General features: G+C 37.4%; 4 protein-coding genes across 7 annotated transcripts; 2 read left to right on the top strand and 2 right to left on the bottom strand.

Annotated features, from left to right (window-relative positions):
• The first annotated feature begins 4,643 nt into the window (after positions 1-4,643).
• On the top strand, positions 4,644-9,319 carry LOC115240994 (isoleucine--tRNA ligase, mitochondrial). 2 transcript variants are annotated; one of them, XM_029816495.1, is made up of 15 exons: positions 4,644-5,082; positions 5,381-5,503; positions 5,594-5,741; positions 5,800-6,004; positions 6,109-6,419; positions 6,494-6,660; positions 6,766-7,002; positions 7,094-7,266; positions 7,343-7,478; positions 7,566-7,723; positions 7,805-7,948; positions 8,049-8,262; positions 8,339-8,591; positions 8,659-8,840; positions 9,021-9,319. In XM_029816495.1, exons 1-15 carry the CDS (start codon positions 4,879-4,881, stop codon positions 9,252-9,254), a joined length of 2,889 nt encoding a protein of 962 aa, XP_029672355.1. In that variant the 5' UTR covers positions 4,644-4,878; the 3' UTR covers positions 9,255-9,319. The 2 variants fall into 2 exon arrangements, with proteins under 2 accessions (XP_029672355.1, XP_029672356.1); XM_029816496.1 differs by lacking the exon at positions 4,644-5,082 and having other exon boundaries at positions 5,398-5,503; positions 5,634-5,741.
• Positions 6,693-15,682, bottom strand: LOC115240993 (gamma-tubulin complex component 6). Its single transcript, XM_029816494.1, has 17 exons — positions 15,105-15,682; positions 14,787-15,001; positions 14,443-14,687; positions 14,283-14,382; positions 13,844-14,194; positions 13,670-13,780; positions 13,404-13,574; positions 13,038-13,327; positions 12,746-12,965; positions 12,430-12,661; positions 12,144-12,336; positions 10,359-12,036; positions 10,071-10,280; positions 9,819-9,991; positions 9,382-9,752; positions 7,789-7,995; positions 6,693-6,937 (listed from the first exon to the last, which is right to left on the bottom strand). Exons 1-15 carry the CDS (start codon positions 15,295-15,297, stop codon positions 9,449-9,451), a joined length of 4,686 nt encoding a protein of 1,561 aa, XP_029672354.1. The 5' UTR covers positions 15,298-15,682; the 3' UTR covers positions 6,693-6,937; positions 7,789-7,995; positions 9,382-9,448.
• A 49-nt stretch (positions 15,683-15,731) lies between these two features.
• On the bottom strand, positions 15,732-21,514 carry LOC115240998 (forkhead box protein K1). 3 transcript variants are annotated; one of them, XM_029816508.1, is made up of 6 exons: positions 21,301-21,514; positions 19,980-20,314; positions 18,566-19,357; positions 18,239-18,495; positions 18,010-18,115; positions 15,732-17,901 (listed from the first exon to the last, which is right to left on the bottom strand). In XM_029816508.1, exons 2-6 carry the CDS (start codon positions 20,255-20,257, stop codon positions 17,724-17,726), a joined length of 1,611 nt encoding a protein of 536 aa, XP_029672368.1. In that variant the 5' UTR covers positions 20,258-20,314; positions 21,301-21,514; the 3' UTR covers positions 15,732-17,723. The 3 variants fall into 3 exon arrangements, with proteins under 3 accessions (XP_029672368.1, XP_029672364.1, XP_029672365.1); XM_029816504.1 differs by lacking the exon at positions 21,301-21,514 and having other exon boundaries at positions 19,980-21,192; XM_029816505.1 differs by lacking the exon at positions 21,301-21,514 and having other exon boundaries at positions 18,239-18,492; positions 19,980-21,191.
• Positions 21,515-22,195: 681 nt separating this feature from the next.
• On the top strand, positions 22,196-25,545 carry LOC115240999 (ras-related protein Rab-40C). Its single transcript, XM_029816509.1, has 4 exons — positions 22,196-22,885; positions 23,087-23,280; positions 23,373-23,595; positions 23,683-25,545. Exons 1-4 carry the CDS (start codon positions 22,726-22,728, stop codon positions 23,991-23,993), a joined length of 888 nt encoding a protein of 295 aa, XP_029672369.1. The 5' UTR covers positions 22,196-22,725; the 3' UTR covers positions 23,994-25,545.
• Positions 25,546-25,775: the final 230 nt, after the last annotated feature.

A 25,775-nucleotide genomic window follows, 5' to 3' on the forward strand; every position in this document is an offset into this window, starting at 1 on the left:
GTAACTGCCATAACTTAAACCAGTCTTATTTACGGTCCATTCCGGTTGTAGCCGGGACGGGAGAAGCCGCGGTACAATCCAACGAGGTCGCCTACTAGCGTGTGCCATGCACCGTAATTTGGACGATACTACGCTAAGTCTACGGCAAACGGGATTACGAACCGCGTTATACTACGGGGAACGTAATAAGCCGCGGATGTAAGGGAAGGTAATTAAGGTACCGAGTATAACGCACGAAAAACTGATAATGGAGCGCCTCCGGATACGAATACCGAGACCAGGGTGAGGGGGAGAAGGGGGGAAGGAGAAGGTAAAAGAGGAACAATAAGCCCTACTGTAATCTGTCCGAAAATCGGAGAAAAGTTCTCCATAAATGGAATCGTACATTGTTATAATCTAATAAAGTCCGTCAATTTCTAGCATCAAGCACCTAAATAGGATTATCCACTAATTTGCCGATAATAAAAGTAATGATTATATCTCTCCTCGTGGTTTTCTGATGATAATTAAATAAATGCTCATGTCATTGTAACGTATATAATAATTTTATGGCAATTATTAATCCAATTATTGGAAATTTATTACAACGCGCACCATTTACGCGGCGACCTCATTTTCCTTACTTTTACGAACAGTTACATTATTAATTTATGAGAAATGCGTGAAATTCTAAATTTATATATATATATATAAACATTAAAATCGATCTTACCTCGTGAATGTTTCATTTTACATTCGAAAAAGTATAAAATAAATTTTCTCAAAAATCAATATCACAATGCAATATCACATGCAATATTTACAATGCAACTGAAAGCATTTAATTAAACGTCACTCATAGCTTTTTCTCGTTTTTAGATGATGCTCGACATAGATAATGGCCCGATCCCATCGTCGATCGTTCCAAATTGGTCTTGAGAGATATAATCGCTGCAGGAAAAAGATGGATTTGGTCAAAGAGTAAACTATAGATTTACGATGAAGCTCGACTTTTCCGAAAGCTGCGGAGCAATTACGGGGACAATTTATTGCGACGGGAAAACAGAGACGCTTTCTCGCGTGTCCACCGCAAACCGGCCGTATAATTAAGATGCCCGATGCCTCACGAGTGAGGCAAAACGGGCGTCATTTATGGACTGATCAATTGCAAACTATCTCGTCGCGATCGTATCCAGCCGCAATCGGCGAGAACGTCCACGGGAAGCAAACGAATGAGTTGAAAACGGTGATTTCGAGCGACAATTTTTCTAAAAGGATAATTAGTGGCTATTAAAAAAAGAGAGAAGAAAAGGGAGCGGAAAGTTTTTTTTCAGGTTTGCACGGACGTTTAAATATCAAATCAAGAATCTCGCAAAAAATCCTTTCGAAACCACTTTGATTTCTATAAAGAAATTTCTCATGAATTTCGGCATGAAGAGTAAAATCTTTTTCTCTGTAGGAATTTCTCGGGATATTTAAATAAAATTAACGAGTGATGATAGTAAATGCGCTAATGAATGATAGATTAAAGGAATTATTAATAGATAAATTAACTTTTTTACTAAATAGAGATATTCTAATTTTTATTAGATATTTCTTTCATTATCCCTTCGTCTGTTTTGCTTTATTTATTAAGCTTAACGAGCTTATCGCATATAAAACACGATAATGAATTTGTACGAGATAGAGTAGACTCAATAATTTCCCGAATATATAAACAATCCGCTTTGCTACGTATGTATTTTTTTACGTACAAGGTATAAGAAATATATTAAATATTTTTTTTATTAGAGAAATTTTGATTAATTTAAAATGATCTTTTCCTCGATAGAAATGTCGAAAATCAATGATTAAGAAAATGGCAAACTAAGCTTTAAAGGAAAATTTCACTTTAATAGAATTATTTAATAAAATTTTACTTTGAAACAAATTTTTACAGAGAGATAATTCGATAATTTCTCTCTCGAAATATTTTTTCTGAATTTTCTTGAATCTGATTCAAATTGACCAAAAAATTATGCAGTTAACAGGTGGATATCAAAATTTACGCGTAGACATCCCGCGTAAGGAATGTTTTTATTAGGACAGAGCAGCCTCGAGCATCTATTAAAAACACTGGCGATTGGATCGATTGCGTTCGACCTCGCGTTAAACAGCCGACGACGTTAAGCAGCACCACCAGCAGCAGCAGCAGCAGCATCTCTCGCGATGCAGGAGATACTGTCCGAGATATTAATTAGCACGGAGATATCCGCGGTGTGCTCGCATGTGTATATGGGCGCGCGATACATATCTAGCCTGAATTACCGCGTCTGTCTGGCTACGCCTGAAAAGCCATGCCTAAACCTACTCTGCCGACGACGCGGGAAGGTCTCAGCAACACGATATATTGATTACGTCGTAGAGAGAGAGAGAGAGAGAGAGAGAGAAAGAGAAAGAATATGTTGGAGTAAACCAGAGTAACGCGGAGAACGCCAAGCATGCCGGAGTAGAACAGCCAAATTCATCGAGGTGCACCGGAATATATACGTCGAAATATGCCAATATATCACTCTTCTATTCCCCTCCCTCCCTCCCCCGCCCCCTCTTTTATTGTTCGCGTATAATCGTAGAGTTCGATGTAGCAGCGATTGGATATCTATCGACAAATTCGAGAAAATTGAATTTAAATTAATGTAGAACGGCGAAGCTTTCTGCGGTCCATAGACCAGGTTTCGGCCAACACGACGCGAACATGGACGGATCTGTTTGCAGTGGGCAGGCTTGTGTGTTCCCTGGTTAGGTTCGATAATCAGGATGCGGGTAATCAGCTGTCTGCGCAAAGTGCGCGCGAATTGATCTTGGTTCTTCCCTCGGCCGATGCACCGGCCAGCAACATCCTTTTCTCGACATCCGACAGAACAATAATGTTTCGAATTAAATTCATAATTGTAGTAATTTTATTTTTTTCCATCGATAGTCGTCGTATTCTCCTTCCTCCTCCCCACCCGCTATCCTCCCATTTTCTTTTTTTTCGTAAAAAAATAATTTCTTTTATATACACACACACACACACACACACACATATACATACATCGTGTGATTTATTTTCGATAGAATCGTCTCTCGCAAAATCCAAGGGCATGCATGGGTACGCGCGCCCCTTTTATACGGAATAATAGAAAATTACGCTTTGTTGGGGCGCAACGATCCGGTCGACTACGACGGTGTAATCCCGTGAAAATGAGTATCGGCCGGCATGCCTGCTTCCGAGGCGTATAATTACATTACAGCGTCTATCTGATCGTCGTGCAACGGCGTGTATCCCATCTGGAGAGCGGCAGGATTTATGCGCGACAAACCAACTCCCGGGTTTGCTAGTCGTGGTCGCGGCGGGGAGGATGGGGGAATATTTGCGGAAGAAGGTAGAGCGCGTAGATCCCGCGGGGTACATTGGGTATAATAAATTTTCACTATCGCGAGTTTGCCAACTAATCGGCCGCCTTTACCATTTAATTAAGGCTACCCGCCCGGCTCATCTATTGTCCGTGTCGCGTCAGCTCGGCCTGGCGCGCGTGCTTAATTGCCGGACACCCGCTGAAAATCAAGAGAAATCTCTTTCGCCCGAATTTACACCCGACCGCGACTCCTACCGCCGATTAAATAAAGGCACGAGAAATTATAATTGCGTTGTATAACTCGCGTAATAACAGATTATTAATGGGTATTTGATTGTTCTGCCTGTATTTTTCTCAGATAATTCCTCTGCAAAATCATTATTATTTTGCAGACGGATTATCTGAGAAACGTACAAAGTTCACTGTCACATAAATAAAAGATTAAACAGCTGCATCCACAACATCAAGTCTACTTTAATCGCAAAGCTTTTAATAAAAAATAAAGAATCGTTAACATACACTTTCTGAATCCGATGTATCATTATGCAAGAATAAATATAGATAGAATGGTGTATCACTTATCTCTTCTTCGAGAAATCTATAAAAAAAAAACCTTCTTTAGATTTTTTTAGAAATCGATTTCCTATTTCAAATAACTCCGATTTTCGAGAATTAATTCACAAATTACTGAATCATGAAAAAAAAAAAAAAAAAATAAAAAAAAAAAAAAAAAAAAAAAACGAGAAATTTAATTCCACATGGTATCAGACGCAGATATACAAATGCATTAAAAAAATAATGACAAACTGTTTGCAAAGCTGTTAGAAGGATTATCTTTAATTATATATTTGTTTCTTTGATAAATAGAAACTTACTTGACGCGTTGAGAAAATATATAGAAAAAATGAAATAAAATTTTTTCAGTTAAGCTGAAACTTTATATTCTAAACTGATTCCTTAAAACTTTGTCACTCTATAAAGTATGACACACCGTTTTACTTTTTAATAACATAAAAACTATTCTATTTAATAAAATTAAAATTAAAATTATGTCGCGACATAATAATAATTCTATGAATTAAAATTATGTCTGGACATAAAATTAATTCTGAATTTTTATTATGTGCCGACATAATTTTAATTCATTAATAAGAATCTCAATTTTTCTTAAGACTAATTATTCTTAATTTTTTTTTGAAACTTTTATATTGAATGGAATAGTTTTTATGTTATTAAAAAGTAAAACGGCGTGCCATAATAAAGTATCAATATACTGTATGATATTAAAAAAAAAGATTTCTTTAAAGTTTATTAAAGGCGCGCTAAAACATGTAAATACGTAAAATGTATTGATAGACATCGAAAGAAATGTCAAAATCTCAAACATATGATATCGATAGTTAAACGATGTATCGCACGTGCGCATAGAATGACAGAATTTTGGCATTTAAAAATGGCGGACTAGACTCGCGAAAAGATTAAGGTTAGAATAGGGTAACGAAATATTGTTTCTATTTACTCAATGTCCATATTTAACGCAAAAATGGGACAATTGTTCAAATCTACATTTCAAACTTATGCAAAACTATGCTACACATTGTGGCTAAGAGGCATAAAAAGCGATACGAAACAAAGTTACACAAAAACCGTGCTGTTGCCGCAAACTAATTTTCCGGCACGACTCAGCGGCAAGAAAAGAGTGGAGATGGATAGCTATTTAATAGAAGTGAGTTTATTGTCTTTGCATACAGTTTTGAAATTTTTTTTTTTTTCAAAATTCAATTTTTGAATTAAAATGTTTGTATTTCTCTATAAAAAAAAAAAAAAAAACAGAGGAAATGTAAATCAGTTGTAATTATAATATGTATCTTGTAAATATCCTATACTCTGTAATGTTATTCACATAGCTCAATAAGGATTGAATAATCTGCGAATAATATAAACTTTACAGTTATTAATATTGAATTATACAAATTAATAATAATATATATGTGTTATAAAAATTCTGTATTTTTTCAATATAGAAATGTGGTTTTCTGGAGTTATATAATTGGCAGAGGAAAAATCTTAAAGGGCCAGATTTTATTTTGCACGACGGTCCACCATATGCTAATGGGGAGCCACATATGGGTCATGCCATTAATAAGGTTTACATAAAACTGTATAAAATGCAATTTTTTTTTACTGTACTGAGAAGAAAAATATTTAGAATAAGTTAATTATTATTATTTGCTTAGGTCCTTAAGGATATTACACTACGAAATAAAATTATAACAGGTAGAAGGGTGCATTATGTCCCAGGTTGGGACTGTCACGGTTTACCAATTGAGCAAAAAGTACTTAGTAATATAAAGGATGTCAATCCATTAGAAATTCGTCAAAAAGGTATGTTGAAATATAAATATTGCCAACATTATATTCTCCTAAAATTTCTATGTTGTAGCTAGGAAATATGTGAGCGAAGCTATAACGAAGCAGAGAGAAGCTTTTATATCGTGGGGTGTTATGGCTGACTGGAATGAATCGGGATGTTATTTCACAAATCATGCTTCGTATGTAAAGAACCAGCTGCAACAGTTTATAAATTTGTATGACAAAGGACTTGTGTTCAGAGCCTTCAAACCAGTGCACTGGTCACCGTCCTCTAGGTACTTTATAGATTATCAAGATATTAATATATAGATCAATTCTAAAGAAATCTTTCTAATATCATTAATTTACGAATATTTTTTTCTTCTCGATATAATCATAGAACAGCATTAGCAGAATCAGAACTGGAATACAATGAGTCTCACAAAAGCAAAAGTGTTATTATTCGTATGCAACTTGACACGTCTGCATTATCCTCGAAATTAAAGAATTTGGAGAATAAACCGCTTTATGCCTTAATCTGGACTACAACACCATGGTCATTGATAGCTAATCAAGCTATAGCTTTCTCCAATAACATTGTATATTGTATTGTAGAGGATAATTCAAAAAATCTATATATTCTTGCGCAAGAATGCTTAACAAATATCGAGCAGAAGCTTGGTCCATTAAAATTAATTACAACCATCAAAGGTAACACATTTGATTACTTGTAATGTATTTTATGTTTATAAATGTATTATAACTGAAAAATAATTTCTCAATAGGACAAGAATTGGGTGAAGCTAAGTATTTTCACCCCATTACTAAAGAACGTTTACCATTTTTACCTGGACAACACGTTACGACCAATGTCGGTACTGGATTGGTTCATACAGCTCCCGCACATGGTCCAGAGGACTTTCTCATCGCAATTGAAAATAATATACCAGTGGTAAGTCAATCTCTTTTGCCAATCGCAATATGTGTGATTAATTTTCATTTATTTCAGTGAAATTTTATTCGAATCGCATTCAATTTAACGCCGTTAATGTTACAGTCATCTCTGGTAGATGACGATGGATGTTTCATCAGAGAAACGGGTGATGAATTCGCCGGTTTAGACGTCTTAACCGATGGCACTAATAAGATCTTACATCACATTGGTGAAGATGTGTTGCATACCGATACGATTACACACAGCTACCCATATGATTGGCGAACTAAGAAACCTGTAATCATTCGCGCAAGTCATCAATGGTTCATAGACATAAAATCTATTAAAGAAATTGCAATTGTAAGTCAATCGAGTTTTTCTGAAACATAGGGATGCATTACTACATATTCGTCACTCATGTGCTTATATATACATTCTTTTTTAACGCAAGGACAGCATCGCGAATATAAGAATATATCCGGAGCAAAATCATACGTCATACTTGAATGCATTACTCGCTCAAGTTAAACAACGACCGTATTGGTGCATCTCCCGACAACGGTCTTGGGGAACGCCGATACCGATATTATATAATAAACAAACTAATGATATATATACAAGCAGGTAACTAACTATATCATACATGATTGATACGTGGTACAAGAATAGACTTATACATATTGTTTTGTATTGTGTGCAGAAAATGGGTCGACAGATTGTGCAAATTGATGGAACGCTATGGTCCCGACTATTGGTGGGAGCTATCGATCGAAAAATTAATTGGTCGTGACCTACGGCAAGAATTAAACAATATAGATGACCTGGAGAAAGGAACGGTACGTACAATCGAGGATCTCTTCATTAATAGTGTCGAATGTTAGTAATGCATGACTGCAAAATACACAATTATATTTTCTATTAAGGATATCATGGATATTTGGTTGGATAGCGGTCTTTCATGGTCGGCCGTTTTGCCGGAATATAAAGCGGATTTATATTTAGAAGGAATGGATCAATTTCGCGGTTGGTTTCAGTCATCGTTACTAACATCCATCGCTCTTCAAGAACGTTCTCCTTATAGGTAGTTTATGTAACATGAAAAATGTGAAGCATCTATTTAAAAATTTCACAAAGATACATATTTACCTATATTATTTCAAAGCGCGCTGTTCGTGCACGGATTCGCTGTGGATGATAAAGCCTCGAAAATGTCGAAATCAGTTGGAAACGTCATAAATCCTGAAGTAATTACTAAAGGTGGAGAAAACTTGAATAAACATCCAGCGTATGGCGTCGATACTTTAAGGTCAATTATTCTCTCAATAAAACTATTCGTTTGTGGCAAATCCGAATCTGTATGTGGACAGAAATAAGATATTTAAAATTAACGAAAAATAAATCAACAGATGGTGGGTAGCTAGCCATGGGTGTCAACATAGTCAAGTTCCAGTCACGACAACGTTGTTGCGCGAAAGTCACGAATCTATACAAAAATTACGTTTGATCTTACGCTTTCTGTTGGGCGTTTTACATTCCTATAGCGATGGAATCACAGTCGAACCGGAATATCTTTACCTTGACAAGTATATGTTACATGCTCTACATCGATACAACAAAGAGGTAATTATGCTTAAAAGGCAAAGATGAAAAAAAAAGTAATTTACATGTTATCCATGATACATTAATTATTTCACAGATTCAAAGCTTGTACGAAAATTTTTTATATCACCACGTATGTAAACTGATAACAAATTTTCTGACGAATACAGTATCGCCAGTGTACTGTCACTTAATTAAGGACAGACTTTACTGCGACGAAGTGGGATCCCCGACGCGTCTGTCCGCAATAGAAGTAACGCGTGGGACCTTAACTGTACTTGCGAGATCTATCGCGCCAATTGTTCCGCATTTGGCGGAAGAAGTGTGGCTTTATCATCCTGAAAATTTAGGTAAGCAATTTAGCGAGAAAATGCGCTCTTTCCGCATATTTTTATCGTCCACGTATCATTTACACAGCATCGGTGCCATTGTATCATACTGAATATAAGGTACCGGAAACTTGGCATCAACCGGAGATCGCTAAGCATGTAGAGAAAGCGTTAAGCTTGAGAGGCAAAGTCAACACATTAGCTGATCGTAACACGTGGGAATTATCGGGTACTATAACAGCTACACCGACTGATTATGAATCCTTTTCGGTAAGAGTTACTCTCTATTTCTTTTGCAATAGGTTTTGTTTATAAATAATAATAATAAATAATTATATTTATTAAGATAATAATAAATATAATTATTAATAAATAATTAATAATTATATTAATCATAATTATTATAAATCGCGTATCTCTCTCTCTCTCTCTCCCTCTCTTTATTCATAGGTACTTCAAAAAGATCGAGAATCTTCCACGTCGGAATTTTGCGATATTTTACAACTCTCGTCGATTACGTTGTTAGAATCATCTATGGTAAACGAAACACAGATCGAATTACATAATACGAAGAAAATGCTCTGCCAAAGGTGTAGAAGGCATCCCGAAACAGACAAAAACGGTCTTTGCAGCCGCTGCATTAAGGTACTCGACATAACGAATGTATCATCGGTATCCGTGTAAGCGCAAGAATTAATTGTTTTTTAACAAACTATCGATTCTTTTACTAAATAAATAAATATATAAAAGAGAATATTTTCGAAAATTAAATTATTTTTAATAGATCGAGATATGACTTGTATATAATTACCTATATCTTTTTACACTCGATATATCGATTGTAAAAGAAAACAGAAGTGAGAACGAATTTTTATGTACTATTGTTTTGCCGTTAAATCATACATATGATTTATATTTAAAGCGTTAAGAAAATGCGTCAGGTGCGGCTGATATCCACTGGTGGAAAATTTGTGCGCGACGTGCGCCATATATGTCCGCCATTCGCAAAACGATCGATACATCTGCTCCAAACTTTTGAAATTCGGATGACTGTATCGGCTTGTATTATCACTATCGATCCTCCAAGCTTGCGATCTTAAGCGATTGTGAAACTTTAGTATGATCTTAAAGATATTGATTAAGCACACGCGCATCTTTTCTCCGCGCGTGTGAAGCATGCATCTGAAAAATTGATAAATGTTCAGTTTTACTAGTTTTATTTCACTTATAACCATCGAAAATAATTACCTCGAAAGTATTCTTTTAATGTAGTTTACGTGCGAGAGATAGATCTGATCTATCGTCCGAGAATTCTGTAAATCCTTTTCGAATTCGCTCCAACTTGCGTGCAACACGCTACACGTTAAATAATTGTGAAGAGCATTCGTGAATTGGGTCATGGAATGTCTGTACAATTGCAACTATGCACAAACGAACAAAATGAGAAAATCATTTCTTAATATTTCCTTCATATCTAGTAGCAATTAATTAATGATTTACCTTGTGATATTGCTCCGAGTTGACTACGTTACGTTCTAACTTCATTATATTAAAGTCCTCCTGCAATACCCACGACATTCTACCAGTCGTTATTAGGAATTTAAACACTTTGCTATATTGCAACATCATCGTATCGTCCAAGATAATATTCAACGGCCATGCTATTTTATAGTTTAGGCAAAGACATTCCAAAACATTTGGATCTGAGATCTGCAATAAAAAAATATTAGATATCGGGCAAGTATCATAATGACAATTAAAAACTATCTCTCAAAAAGTTATACTTACATATAACTGGCACGGTTGATCGATAGCGGAAAGACTCAAGAGTTCCGAATTAGCGTAATTATTACTGAATGAATTCATTAGCGCCTTTTCCAAGAGATTCGTAAGAGTGGCAGAATTGAAGAGTTCGATCGGCTCGGATATTGTGTAAAGGCGAGAGTAAAGCGAGTCCGTTAGACTCTTTGCGAATTCGCCGTTCAATAGAAAAAAGTAACTGCGTAGACTGTGCAAATGCGAAAGCATGTTGCATTCGTTCACTAGATATTTGATAATCGCGTTGTTAACCAGCCGAGTTTGTATCTGCAAAGGAATGATGATGGATTTTTCTAAATATACCTGGAGCGAGGTATGATCGATCATCTCGACATCGGCTATAGTTAGAGACGACGATGAGGCCGACGATGATTTTACATCGGGACCAATAATGCCAAACAGATTCGGCAATTTAAAATTACCACTCATCGGAGATTCAAAGTATGTCCCCTCCGTCATAATTGACTTTGTCATGTCAGATAAAGATGATTCTTGACCGACGTTTAGAGCGAATATATCATCACTGTTTGGTATCTGCGACAGAGGAGTATGTGTCGATAATGTGGTAAAATTGTCAGTCGTCCATGACATTGGCGTATCTATGTTATTTTGTCGTTGCAAATTATTTAATATCGGATCTTGCTCTTTAAAATTTGCATCATTAATCTTATTTGAACGTTCTTCATTATTTATAGGCCTGTTCGTAATCTTCATTTCTTCTTCCGGCAATTTGATATCGGATGTTGGAGAGACATTATTATTCCCATTTTCCTTCGTATTGCCTAAACTTTGCTCATTAGTGACTTCGTTATTGCAGTTTATATTTGTACAATTAACGTTACCTTGTTTATCTGTGAGTATCGCACTGAGCTCATTATTATTCGGAGTCATACCGTATTCTTGCAACAATACTTTAAGTTTGTTGGTTTGTGCCATGCTCATATTATCTATCCTTTCAATAGCTAAGGATTTAGGCCTATTAATAGTACCAACCAATTTCTCAGTAATGTCGTCGTTTTCCAAGATATTATTTAAACGAGTATCAACTGCAGCCATTTGTTTATCGTTTATAATCGTACGAATATTCTTCATTGCTTCATCACGTAGAAAATCCTGCAGACTGCTCTTTTCGTTGTTTCTCTTGTAGATATGTAAAGATTCTTGCGGTAAATGTTTGTTCTGTATGTCCACTGTCGTAAGAGAATCCTTACTTGTAATTTTCTCATCCGATACAATATCCTTATTGGTATTGCTAGATGAGATATCAGAGCTCACAATACTGGCAACTGATAAATTTTCCTTAATATCGTCCTGATTAGAAACATCTATTGTCGCTATATCCAATATTTTATTTTCTGAAAAGTTACTATTTTCATCTTGATTAGACACAACTTCCACTTCAGATGTAGACACGCCCATGCTGGATGGAATAGGAATATTTTTATTTTGTTCGTCAGTATTAATTATTTTTTCATCCGAATTTAGTGTGGCGATACTTTCCGGTATTTCTCTATCGAGTTTTCTTGTAGATTTCAAATGTTCCACGCGTCTTTCGAAATGACTCATTCTCACCTTCCGCCAATTTGATCGTATACGATTGCTCTCTAGGTCAGTGGTCAATTTGTCATAGTAATTTGTAAGATGTTTACTGTAACATAATAAAAAAACAATGTGAATAATGTTACAATTATTTTTAATTCAAACTTATAGATACCATTCTCCAATAATTTTCATTCAAGATTTGTTGAATCTTACCGCTCGACCTGTTGTTGCTCTCGTATTTCTTCCTGCTCTCGATCAAGTTTTTCGAGCAATAATTTATCAGCTAGCATTTCCAACTCCTTTTTCTTTTCTTTAAACAAAACACTCTCTTCTGCCTGGTGTTTCAATTCTTGCAATAACTCTCGTTTACGTTGCGCTGCCTTCGCGACAAGTTCTTCACGTTCTTCTAAAAAGAATATTGCAAAAAATTGTTAAATATATGTATTTTGAATTTAAAAAACATGTATGATTAAAACTAAAAACTAAACAAAAATATTACTATTCAGCCTCGATAACGTTTCCTGTTGCGCGCGTATCACTAGTTCAGCTGTTTCCCTCTCGGTTTTCTTTTCATCTTGAATCGCGGACAGAAGAGATACAATTGGTCCCAATGCCGCTTCACCTTCACGCTTATATTCCTGACATCTTAGCATCTGTTCTCGCAGCATGGACACACTCAGACAAACCCTTACTTCCGGTGGAGCATTGAAAGACACAATGCATACAGGATTCTAAAGTGGCATAGATATTGGAAAGTCTTTTTATATGTTCACGATTGAAAAAAAACAAGCTTTGGTACAACAAAAGTTGATAACCTTTGGGTTACAAATTTTTAAAAGTCGCAGCGTCTTCCCGCATTGCAATATCGGCTCTGATAGTTTGGATAAAAAACCGGGTATTGATTCGGTATCGATTGTAAAGCTGTCCGTCCAAAATTTACGTCCTCTCTTTCGTAGATTATGAGATCGAGACTGAATCATAAATTCTCCATAAACATCGTCGCATGTTCCTTCGAATAACCAGTTTTGCAGCAATCTATAAAAAGTTTGACGCAACGTTATTTTTGGCTATTTGCGAAGAATAAAATATCAATACATTATTTCTTACCGAAAATAGACTTCGCAGCACGACTTTAATATAGAGTAAAACACTAACGCAACCTTTGGATTAGTGACTTTGGTCACTTCTTTATAAATGTGCGTTAAAATTCCGTTGGCTAAGTTGCATTGACTGTGATTGCAGTGATCGCACAGTCTTGCAACCTCAACAATTAAGAGTGCCAGTGGACGAATCTTTTTCAAGAGGCTTAACAATCCGTCAAATTCATATTGGTTGAGAACTCTTTGCAACGCCGACCGATAATATAAGAGCAGCTCTTTGACATTGGCACACATCGCCTACACCAATTGTAAATTTAGTGTGTAATTAAAAAATAAGTTATATATGGTATAGAAGAGAGAGAAATATGTGTACTTTGAATATAAGACCATCCTGTTGTAACTTGCCCGTTTGTGGATCAGGCGTGACAAGAAGTAATAGGGACTTGAAACTATTGCCCCAACAAATCGCTTCTTGGCAAGTAATCTTCAATGTATCCGAGCTTATACCATGCACACTAATATTTTCCTCCAATTTAAATCCTATCTAAAATACGAAATAATAATATTATTACAAAATATGAAAAATAATATACTAAACAAAGCACACACATAATTGCATCAGCAAAATTAATTACGTACCACAGTATTATACTTAAAAGAATCTGAATCTATGCCAAATAACAACAATTTAACATCTGATATAAATTTTTTGAAGGAAATTTCTTGCATAAGGGATATGGAATGCATTGCCTGTAACATAAAAAGCACAACTTTTTATACAATATATTTGTAAAGGTATTGTTATATATTTACCTTTTTTGGTAGTACTGATAAAATACTTGTTTCTCTTATCCTCGCCAAGTGCAGCATTGTCTCTGGCAAATCAGTAACAAATAGTAATTGTTTGGAAGACTCTGAAGCTCCGAAAGATTCCCACGTTCGTAATTTTGAGATATGATCATTGGAAATGTGTACATCTTTCCATATTAGATTAATGTTTCTAACATGTTCCGATTCATCCATAAAATTGCAATTATCCGACGCATGCATAACACACAAATTATTTTCATTTTGAAAATCTACAGATTTTATCCATTCGCAAGGTAAAGTTACATTCGATATAAATCTTTGTGTAGACGAATATAGCATATTTGTTTGTTCAACCTGATAAAAAAGTTCAATTCATATATAAAAAAAGCTTGTGTATAAAAAAATATATATGGAAGTTGGCATTACATACATAAGGTCTTACCATAATGCTTGTGGAAAAGGGAGTAAATATATTATTTTGTTTTACTGTACTCTCAGTACAACTCGATATGCAAGGAGCCATTTCAATAGCATTATTATACCTAAAATCATATCTATACAGAAAAGTTCTAAACAGATATGAAGGAAATATAGCATCATACCTAATTGTTCCGATTCCTAGTACAGTTTTTGATATATGTTGATTTTCAAAGGATACTCTACTAACAAAATTAGTCAATTCATGTTTGTTTGGCCTAGTAGAAGTTTTACGAATGCCCAACATGGCCTCAAACTTCTCTGGCAAGATAAAGGATTCCATGGGATATGTTTGAAACATTGGTACACCATTTGTGGACGTAATGTCTTCAGGCAAATAAGGATTGGTTTTACCATAGTGAAATACATTCTGTATAGAGTACAAAATTATATCTGTATTAGCTTTAATAAATTTTGGAGATTTCAGTAAATTGATAATCAATTGAATAATTGACAATAAAACAAGTACCAGTACAGTGCCTGTATCAGCCTGAAAATTTTTAAGTTCTATCAGCAATCTTAAAATTGGAAGCACAGTTTCTATATTAACCGTGTTAATGTACAATTCGTTTACTAAATTTTCCAGCTTTTCTGCTTCTGACATACGTCTGAGGGACAGTTTGAGTACAAAGGCATACTTTAATATCTCCACCAAGGGATCAGTTTCAGAATTGATTACATTTTCTGCAATGATAAAGTGTTATCATTTGCAAGAGTTTCTACCGTATTTTATTGCATTAATATAAAGTCTCACTGAAAATATATATATATATATATATATATATACCTTGGCTGTATATTTTTTTACTCTTGTTTAATAATATTTCATAAGTTCTTGAACGTAAACGTTTCACTATCTTAATATCGTTCCTCGGTGGCATATAGAAATTTCCATTCTCAAACAAATTCTTTCGCACCGTATGTTCGATCAACTGCGTTACGAGATCGTAAATATTATTGTCGTTCCGTTCTGGATCCATGATCGAAATACTCCTTCAAACGATTATTAATTAACTGTTGCGATGAATTGCGGGAAACAAGAATTGTATTCATAGTGCCATATGTAGTCGGCCATAATAACGCGAGCTTTTAACCAGGCAAACCCTCTATTCTGAATGCTGTTTGAGAATAGGGAATTGTCAAGAATAGAAAAGTTTAATTTAGGGAAGTGCATTTGACTAATTGAATTTATAATTTAAATTAGAAAAATACACATTGATTTAATTTTAATGTGAGCTCAATTTTCCATGTAACCTCGATATCTCGATGAATAGCCTTATCGACGCGAGATACACCATAGTGTACCTAAATTAGAATATTATTTTTTTTTTTACTAATGAAAGAGCACATACATATATAAAGATACATAGGGAAAATACACAAAAAAATCACATGCAATAGAATAAAAAGATTTATAATATAGTATTAATTTTATTGCGATATTATACATATGCACACATACATGCGTATGACATCGAACGAAAATGTATGTATGTTATGTAACACGCACGTGCTGTAAACATATTGATCTTATTCGCGACATCATATGCATATATATATATATATATATATGTATATATTCACACACGTATGTGTACGTATATGTATAATGAAACATACGTTTTGCTTTTGGTAGATACGTATGTGTCAACGCTGTACAACAGCGTAGTCCATCTACCAGTATCATCCAAAACCTCCTTGTAGTTGTGCTCGTATATTTCCAACTATAGAAAAATAACGTTTCAGATAAACGTCATATACACGCGCGCGCGCGGAAGGTGCGAAAAAAATAAATTTTATTTGATTACACCACCACGCAATTTTTCATAACACAATTGCATCCAATACTGCTTTTCTCCGCCTATGTAAATTTAATGCTATGCATTGTTTTCTAACGCCAACCCTCTTAGGGAGATTGGCGAGTTAATTAACTACGATTGCACGAGAAAAAGTAAATCCCCTGATCGCGAGAGAACTTTGTATAATCCAGAGTTTGGCATGATGACATTATCTTTGACAATTAGCCTTTCTTCTCCAACACGCATATTTTACAAAACTTTCTCCAGCTTTAATTTTACCCCTTTTTTATCTGAAACAGTTCCTCTTCTAACGTTAAAAATAAGAAGACTGTTTTAGATGATAGAATTAGGTGAACGATCCCGCGATGTAAAGCAAAATCGCCTCATTCAAGCGGAAACTCGGGATGACAGATAATCCGGGGGAATCTTCAGCGAAATTAAAAATCTTCCGACATGTATGTGTTTATGTAGAGATTCCCTGGAAATTTTTGTATTTATATAATATATGCTTGTGTATGTGTAGCCGCTCGACCAGCTCGAGTTGGTTCCACTACACCGCGTGAAACCGCGTCCTTACACTGATTAAATGTAAAATATTATAAGGCTCTATAATTTTTTTTGTTTCTTCTCTGACTCTGGTAACAATCTCTAGAGCAGAGACTATATCATCAAAAGCTCATTGTTTTCTAAATGCTTGTTCGCTAAATTATCCTTTATCAGATTTTTCTCATTACTCGCGATATATAATGTGATTTTTTAAAAGAAATATCTCTCTAGTCTTGTCAAAATTGTGACTTATTATCTCGCCTTCAGATGGAACATTCAATTGAGCATATCATAAATTAAGAATGCTGTTTAATAATAATTGTAATAATAATCTATTTCTCTCTTTTCTTCTATATCATTTTGCATTATTATTATTAATCTTCGTTAATTGCGATAACGACGCCAAGTTGATGCAAGCGGTAGTGCAACAAAAATCACGCGAGTATAAAATGAATGTTGATCAACGAATTTATAATCGTAAATATGTCGCGCTTTAACTTGATTGAATTACATTGGGTAACATTTTCATTTTTTTCTCTTTGTCTATTTAATAAATCGGCTAAACGCTGAATGGCACACGTTACCGCATCACATTATTGCAATTTTATGTATCAGCGCAGTATCGGCTGCAGTTACTATTTTGAATGACTTTTTCAATCAAATAAGCTCCATATACATATATATACTATATCTTCAGCCGAAGTTAACAAGTCATAAAGAGAAAGCATTTAATAAAGTATATGTATATCTTATATACATTGACTGTTGATGAGAGAATCATGTCGAAACATGAATTCTAGAAGGACAGGAAAAGTGTCTTCTGCTCTCGTCATTCTTTCTTTCAAAGATCGGTATTTCTTCTGCGAACTCATACACACAACAGTTTCTCGTTGTTCTTAACGAGATAATAGAACTGACGCTCAATCTTGATTATGTGCAGTCTAAAGCGGTTATGCAATTAAAACAATATGAAGTTTGCAATATGTGTTCGACGATAGAGACAAATAATGCAATGTAAATGTAATGTTCTACGTAACAGGATGCTAAGTGTATGTATCAGTTCAATGATCGTCCATCTCGTGAATACGTTGACGTTTGGATTGCGATGGCTGCTGTTCGGGCGGCTCGGGACTCTCGACAATCGCAAGCGGGGCCGGTGAACCCGGCGAGCTGTCCGACTCTTCGTGGGCACGTTTGCTAACCCCCCCGACGCCAGCATCGGGGCCGATAAAATTTCCACTGTTGCAGACAGAGAATTCACACGAGAATGTAAATGGCGATCATTGATCAAATCGCATTAATTACAGCAGAAATGATAGATTTGTAATGTGTAATCTATGAGCATACCTGTAATTATACGTCGTTTGTACAATAACAGGAGCCGGACTGTATTGGCCAGCCGGTGATAAAGAATGGTCCTCTACAACGTTTGGTCCAGGCACCAAATATTTTTCTATTTTGAAAAAAACGTTGATATATTAATATATATATATATATATATATATACATTCTCTCAAGAAAAACGATAAGGAAAGCATCTTATTTAAATAAAGAGAAAGAGAGGAAAATTCCTTACCTTCTCTTCCAGTATCACCGCTAACGCCGTTTGTTACAATCGTTTGCATCAGACGTCCCTTATGAGTCGACTGGGACGACGTATATGGATGACCGGGCGAACCAGGCGCCGATTGACTCGTCGCGAGTTGTCCAGCCGGAGAGGGGACAGAACTGTCCGGATACGATTCGGGTCCTGGGGAAGCCTCTCTGCTTAGACATTCCGGCGTCATCAAACCACTAATCCCTACGTGAGATGGCGAAGCCGGCGCACTCCTACTAATCACACATGACAATTCAGATGGGCTATCGATATTCGTGATAAAGTAAAAATTTGCTTCGACATTACCTCGATGATAACGTTCCAAAGGGCGCACGGAAACAAGGTACGCCACGTTGTCGTCTCCGTCTGAAGGCCTGATCGATGAGCTTGGCCTCCGACTGAGGATCTATTTTCCAGAAAGAACCTTTACCCGGCTCCTCCTGGCTTCTGGGTACCTTGATGAAATAACGATTCAAAGATAGATTGTGCCGAATAGAATTCTGCCAGCCCTTATCCGCGGTCCTGTAGTACGGATAGTTCTTGGTGATGTAAGAATAAATGCCCGACAATGTGAGCTGCTTATCTAACGCCGACGCTATCGCCTGAACAATCAATTGCGCGTAGGAATATGGCGGCTTTGAATCGTCCTTAGGTGGGCTGTAGTGCGGCGTGGTACCGTTCGGTCCCGAATTATTTCCGCCTCGGTAACGCGCCTCGGCACCAGGCTCAGGGCTAATCTGCCTGCTGGAACTCTGTCCGCCTTCATGCCTCTCCAAGTTGTGCCTGTCCAAGGTGGAATTTTGCGGATCGTTCGCCACAGCAGCAGCGTACGCTGCAACCATCTGCAGATCCGCCGAAATGTTTCTCCTACCCTGGCCGGCGCGTGGACTCGCTGGACAGGAGTTGGCGGCGCTAATTGTTCCCGTGGGCGATGGGAACGGACTGCTATATCCGGCATCCGGTATATTTATCCGCAGTGGCGGTAAAGGTGCCCTTTGTTTTGGCGGGGAGGGCACGCGAATATTACTTTGCTCCTGTTCGTCTATAAGCGACTGAAAAATCAGCCTTATCGTTGTACTTGGAAATCTGAATGTACATCTGCGAAACATCATGAAAGATAATATTAATTATAAAATAAGAGTGCTATTACATCATATTAATTAAACATTCATAATGAAAAGAAATTATAAGAGCAGCTTATTACTTAAACAAATACATGAGATTACATTACGATGTTCTAGAATTATTTATCAATATTTATTTGTTATTTACTAACAATAATCTTTCTTGAATTCTTCCGTTCAATTACGCTTAGGTAAAAATTGATGTTACAAAAATGACCATTGAATCATTTATCACTCATACTTTTCTATCTAATTATCTTTTACGATTAAGGTCCTAGGTTTATAATATCCTTTTACGCTTATGACGCTTTACTATCTTTTCTGACTAAATTTTTTAATTTGTCCTGGGATAATGGTTATTTTAGGATATTATGATGTTTTTTTCTCAATCCTATTGTAGTGCAAAAAAATGTACAATTTATATCCTTCGCAGGTACTCCAAAAAAGGATACCTAAAAGCAATAATAGCGAAAACAATTTACAGCGAAGCCATAAATTATATTTATGATGCTGACTGTGGTGAGAAATGATGTGAAAGAAAGCAACGGGATCGTCGCCGGGCGCGCGTAAATAAACAAATATTTCGAGATACTTACGTCTTTGGTAGCTGAAAGGGAGATGCGCCTTTGCGCTGAAACACCCCGTCGACAAACACGCCGTTCTTGCCGTTGCACACCATGTAGAAGAACGGATGCTCGTAGTAAATTTCAAGGTGCTTTCGCGAGATAAAGCTGGAGTGGCCCATGTTGACGTCGACCTCACCCTTGCTGCTGTTACGGCCGATCGTGATACGCCGTTGCCTAACCATGTACTCGAACTCGCGGCCCTCGAGCCGCGCTATCGGCGCGCCCTTCGACTCCGGATTCCACTGCATCTTCGTCGGGCTGGCCGGTGCCGACTTCAATGCCAGAAGAGCCCACGCGTCGCTCTCCTGGGTACGAGAGTACGTAGACATAGCACCGAGAGCGAATGTGCCGTAGTGTAGTTAAGAGCAGCACGAGAGAAGGAGAGGAAGACAGCAGAGAGTAAGAGAGTGTGTGTGTGTGTATGTGTGTGTGTGTCTGTGTGTATATATATATATATGTATGTATGTAATGCGCGAGAGAGACAGAGAAGCGAGACGGAACGATGGATAGATAGCGGCTCGAGACTCGAGATTGAAAGATAAATCTCGACGAACGTTCGGCCGGATATATCAGATATTAGATAAATAGATACGCGAAGAGATGTGGAGAACGAGACCGCGAGATAGACCGGTAAACAGGAATACAGACTTTCTTTACGGTATATGTAGGATTAGATGACAAAAATGAGACACGAGACAGATAAAGAGAGACGTGCAGAGAGAAAGAGAGAGAGAGAGAGAGTATGTGACACAGAGTGAGTTAGTGACGGGAGGGGGAGCGAGACGTGCGCGAGGGGGGAAAAAAACAAGAGGGAAAGAAAAAAATCGGAGCGCCAAGAGATAAAGATGCTCTCTAGAGGCGGGACGAGAGAGAGAGAGAGATAGAGACGAGGCGACACGCGAGGCGAAACACGTACGGCGCGACTTTGCGTATGTGCACGCGAGTAAAGCACTCGCGCGAAATATGGCCGGCTATTTCTCGAACTCTCCTTCCTCCGCACCGTCCCGGCACACCGTACGTCTCTTCTCCTCACTCGGAGCGGCGGGGACGACTCGGAGCGGAGTGCGTGCGTGCGTGGTGCGTGCGTTCGCGCTCGCTCGCTCGCTCGCTCGCGCGCGCGCGCGCGTTGGCGACCAATATACGGCCTCCTCACGCACACACACACACACCAAACACACACACACACACACACACACTATACACATACACCCTGGGCGCCTGGTTACGACGTTACGCGCGCGTAATCTTCCTCTAATAACTTATAAAGCGGTAGGGTAGACTTTTTAAGCACCTTCTCTCCGAGTTTCTTCCCGTCTCGGCGATCGTGAGATTTCGTATAATATCGTTTTCTTCCGCTTCCTCTTGATTTAACGGGACGATCGCGACGATCGTTAATGACGGCGACGACGATGATGATGAGGATGAAGGAGGACCGACAAATGCTCCACGATGACGATACGCGCGCAGAAATATTTTCTTCTCTTCTTGTTTACCCACAATCCGAAATGTGGGTGGTCACCACGTGACGCGGCGACCGTGAATCGGCGGCTCGTTTGAACACGGCAGTGAAATCGCGGCATTGCGCCATTCTTTCAATTTCATCGCGTCCTCTTCTCGATATACGATCGTTTTCAAAATCAAAAATGCCAATTGCGTCGCGAAAATGATAACCGCGGTATGAAAATAAAACTCTTCTGCCGCGATTTGTAATTTCGTTGAAGATACGATCGAAGAATCCATCATTAGAAATCTGTTCCTTTCATATAATTACTTCATCTTTTCATCTTTCTATGAAATAGATTTAAATTAATTTACTTCAATTATATATAAAAAAAATTAAGCAGGATAGTCACACGTACCGATAACAATCAATTGCATTTCAATCGATAAGATGATAAGTGCCATATATGCCAAAGTTTGACATAACCAATCAGATTCTACTATTTTTCTTATCCCATTTACAATATAACTCTACCACTACTTGCATGGTCGCGTAATAAATATTCACAGAGAGATTGACCAATCACCGTCGAAATTCCGAATAGTCGATTGAATGTGTTCTTTTTATCATCAGCTGTTTATCTCGTTTATTTTTCTTCTCTTTTTTTCTATTTTATATATCTGAAGTTCCTATAATCTAAAAAAGAACATACTTAATAGTAAAATAGTAATTAATTGATCCGGGATAGATCAAAATTCGTTCACTCGAAAAGGCTACTAAAGAATCGCCCGGCGCGATATCGAACACACTCGACCTTCGGAAATTTCGCGCACCTTGCGAGGCGAGATATCGTGCAGGGTGCAGGGTGCAGGGTGCAGGGGAGAGAGAGCATCGGTGGCAGGGATAAGCGCGAAAACAGCGGAGAGCGGAGAAAGTGTGGAGTCACACAGTTTTGTTTTGTTATGATTCGTGTCGCAATCGACGGCGTAGAGTGTCTATATCGCCAACGAAAGGGAGAGGGCGGACAAGAGCGGGCAGGAAAAGCGCGATCTCGATCGTTCCGACCGGGATCCTAGATGAGAGTGTCTACGCGACGATTCTGCAAATCGCGATACGATGCGATAGCTTTCACCGAGGAACGCTCGTCGAGGTGGTCGGCGTCAAGGTGGTGGATTCCGTTCGCGAATACGGGGAGAAACCTAACAGCGGCAGGTGGGCGAGCGTCGCTCCGTGGGTCACCTGCAGTATGCTCAGGGTGTACGACAGGCGGATATTATGGCTGCAGGTGAGGCCAGCACGGCGAAGCCTCGTCAAGAGAAACAGTACGACTATCTGCTCAAGTTTCTCTTGGTGGGCGACAGCGATGTCGGCAAGCAGGAGATCTTGAGCGGCCTCGAGGACGGCGCCGCGGAGTCGCCGTTCTGCAGTGGCAGCGGTACGTTGTCTATCTCTTGGAGTTCTTTCTTTACTTGCTGCGTCTCTCCTGGGCATTTGACAAATTAATATATTGAATCGAGAAAAAAGAGAGACTTGTATAAAGTAATCGTATAATGGCTGTGCCTTTTTCTACGATATTTCTTTAATGAAATTTGTTTGAGATTAGTTAATTTGGACTTATTATTTATTACCTTTTCAGCTTACAAAACTACCACTATTCTACTGGATGGGAAACGAGTAAAGCTGCAGCTATGGGATACATCAGGCCAAGGTAGATTCTGCACAATCATTCGGTCTTACTCTAGAGGTGCTCAGGGTATACTCTTGGTGTACGATATTACCAACAAATGGTCCTTTGATGGCATCGATAGGTGGCTGAAAGAAGTGGAAGAGGTTAGCGACAAAATCTACAATGTTCCAATTATATATTATTATATATAACAAGAGTTGGACAGGGATGTATCTTGATCGACTTAAAATTATAGCATGCGCCTGGAGTACCAAAAGTATTGGTTGGCAATCGTCTACACTTGGCTTTCAAGAGACAAGTGGGGGAACGAGATGCAGAGACTTACGCAGCTAAAAATCGAATGGCATTTTTCGAAGTCTCGCCTCTCTGCGACTTCAATATTCGCGAAAGCTTCTCAGAACTCTCTCGCATGGCGTTGCATAGGAATGGCATGGAAAGATTATGGCGATCGAATAAAGGTATCTTATATAGCAATCAATTTGAAATCCCCTTCTGGATTGACAAGACATTTTTTACAAGAAAAGATATAATTTGAATATTTACAGTGCTCAGCCTGCAAGAATTGGCATGTCGCGCGATAGTGGCTCGAACAACGGTTTACGGTATCGACCAATTACCGTTGCCCAAGTCGATCAAGTCGCACTTGAAGTCGTACGCGATGACAACCACGACCCAGTTACGTTATAACGGCAACCGTTCGTCAAGTTCCAGCAAGAGTCTGGGATCGCATCATCGGAAGCTGCGCTTCGTCGGGGTGGGTCACAACAACGGATTGTCGACGCCCGGCAGTTCGCCCGGCAGCATTACCGATTCTCGTACAAGTTGCGTCGGTCGCAATTCCTGCACAGTGTCTTGAAAATGAAAGAGAGGGAAGAAATCAGGATAGAGCGGTTACTTACAAAACGACACTCAGCACAATCGGGCCTTCTTCCTTCACTCCCCCGTTCTATCGAGAATACAAACGCTCGTTTTGCGATTATTTCATACTTGATAGTGATTACTGTTAGATTACTACGAGAGGCAGTATAAATATATACAATTATCCAATTTGTCACTTGCCAATGATCACTTTGGACGGATACTCTTGTTGCGTTTATTACGAGACACGTTTCGTATCATATATATTTTCACATTCGCAAACAAATTATTCGCATGCACAAATGATTACAATGAACAGTTTACGAGCTTAAGAGAGGCAAACTATCATATACCCGTGCCATTCGCGAGATAAAGAAAGAGAAAAACGTTACGGTATACAAGCAGGGAAAGAAATCCTTAAATGTTATTATTAAGTATATCATATTACACGGTATTACATCGATCAGAACTCGTACGGATTTCCCTATCGCGAAAGAGAACGCATTAGGAAATTACAAAGTAAAAAATATATACATCCGATATATCAACCGATATACATTATGCGATTCGCGCGAGTGTGCCTATATTTTTAAATCTATATATAAGTCGCTTTGTTTTTTTTTTTTTTGGCCGTTGTTGGAAAAGTAACCCCCTCCTCCTTCTCCACAAACGTATCTCTCTGTGCAAAATATTCTTTCTTTGATCATAAGCTTATAAAAACGGAGAGTAATGAATTGAAAAAAAGTACAAGTTTGCTAAGTCTACAGTGGTTGTGGTGTAGACTAATGATGATAGTGTAAGCATAGAATGTTTAGAGCAGCTAACTCGAGATATATTAGCAATATATATATATATATATATATATGATAAATATAGGTATATATATTTTCACTTGCTTGTATCCTCGTGGAAATCTTTTTATCGGAAACTACCGATCACCGACCGTGGAAGAGCATATATTTTTTAAGGAGACGGTTTTACAAAGAGCAATAAAATTAGCTCTTTCTACGGCACGACTTTTTACATTATATTACATCGATCGCGATCGGATAATTTCCTCAGTGTTTTATTTCGCTCGTGTAAATTTTAAAATGCGCAAAGTGGTATTTTTTTCCACGTTTAACGAAACGCCCCGAAGTATGTTATTTAAAAGTATTGTCTTATTTAATTTCACCTAAATATAAATTTACTTGTACAGTGTAAGATTGCAGGAGATGCGTTTGTGTGTATTGTATAGATAGATAGAACACACTCGATCTCTAACGATATATATCTGTAACAAATTGCTCGATGCCAGGAAAGCACATGAGATGTATTTATATTACGTTAGATTTAACTAAATTATATTATGTGTATATATAAATAGAACTCTATTATATTATATTGTTTTATATGAACATAACACACAATGTGCTTACTTGTCTGTGAGATGTAATTGAATAAACTTAACTTGTCATTATACACATTATGCAATGCATGTAATCAGTATGTAAAAATTTCAAACGGATTTCCTACTTTAAACCAAATCTTCCTTAATAAATGGTTCACATTAATTATGTATACATATTTTGTCACAAAAGAGAATAAAATAATTCATATATCTATATGAAAAATAAATTGGAAAGGGGCCACATGCAGCATATACTTGAGAAAAGGAAGGATAGAAAATGCCGTCCCGTTTGCCAAAATGCTTCGAGTTTAATAATAAAACATTAATTTTGTTGGAAGATGGAGAGTCTATTCTCTCCATATACTTTTGACTATGTTTATACATATATAT

The sequence above is a fragment of the Formica exsecta genome, unplaced genomic scaffold (assembly GCF_003651465.1).
Source record: "Formica exsecta isolate Colony F162 unplaced genomic scaffold, ASM365146v1 scaffold458, whole genome shotgun sequence".
Taxonomy (NCBI): Eukaryota; Metazoa; Arthropoda; class Insecta; order Hymenoptera; family Formicidae; genus Formica; species Formica exsecta.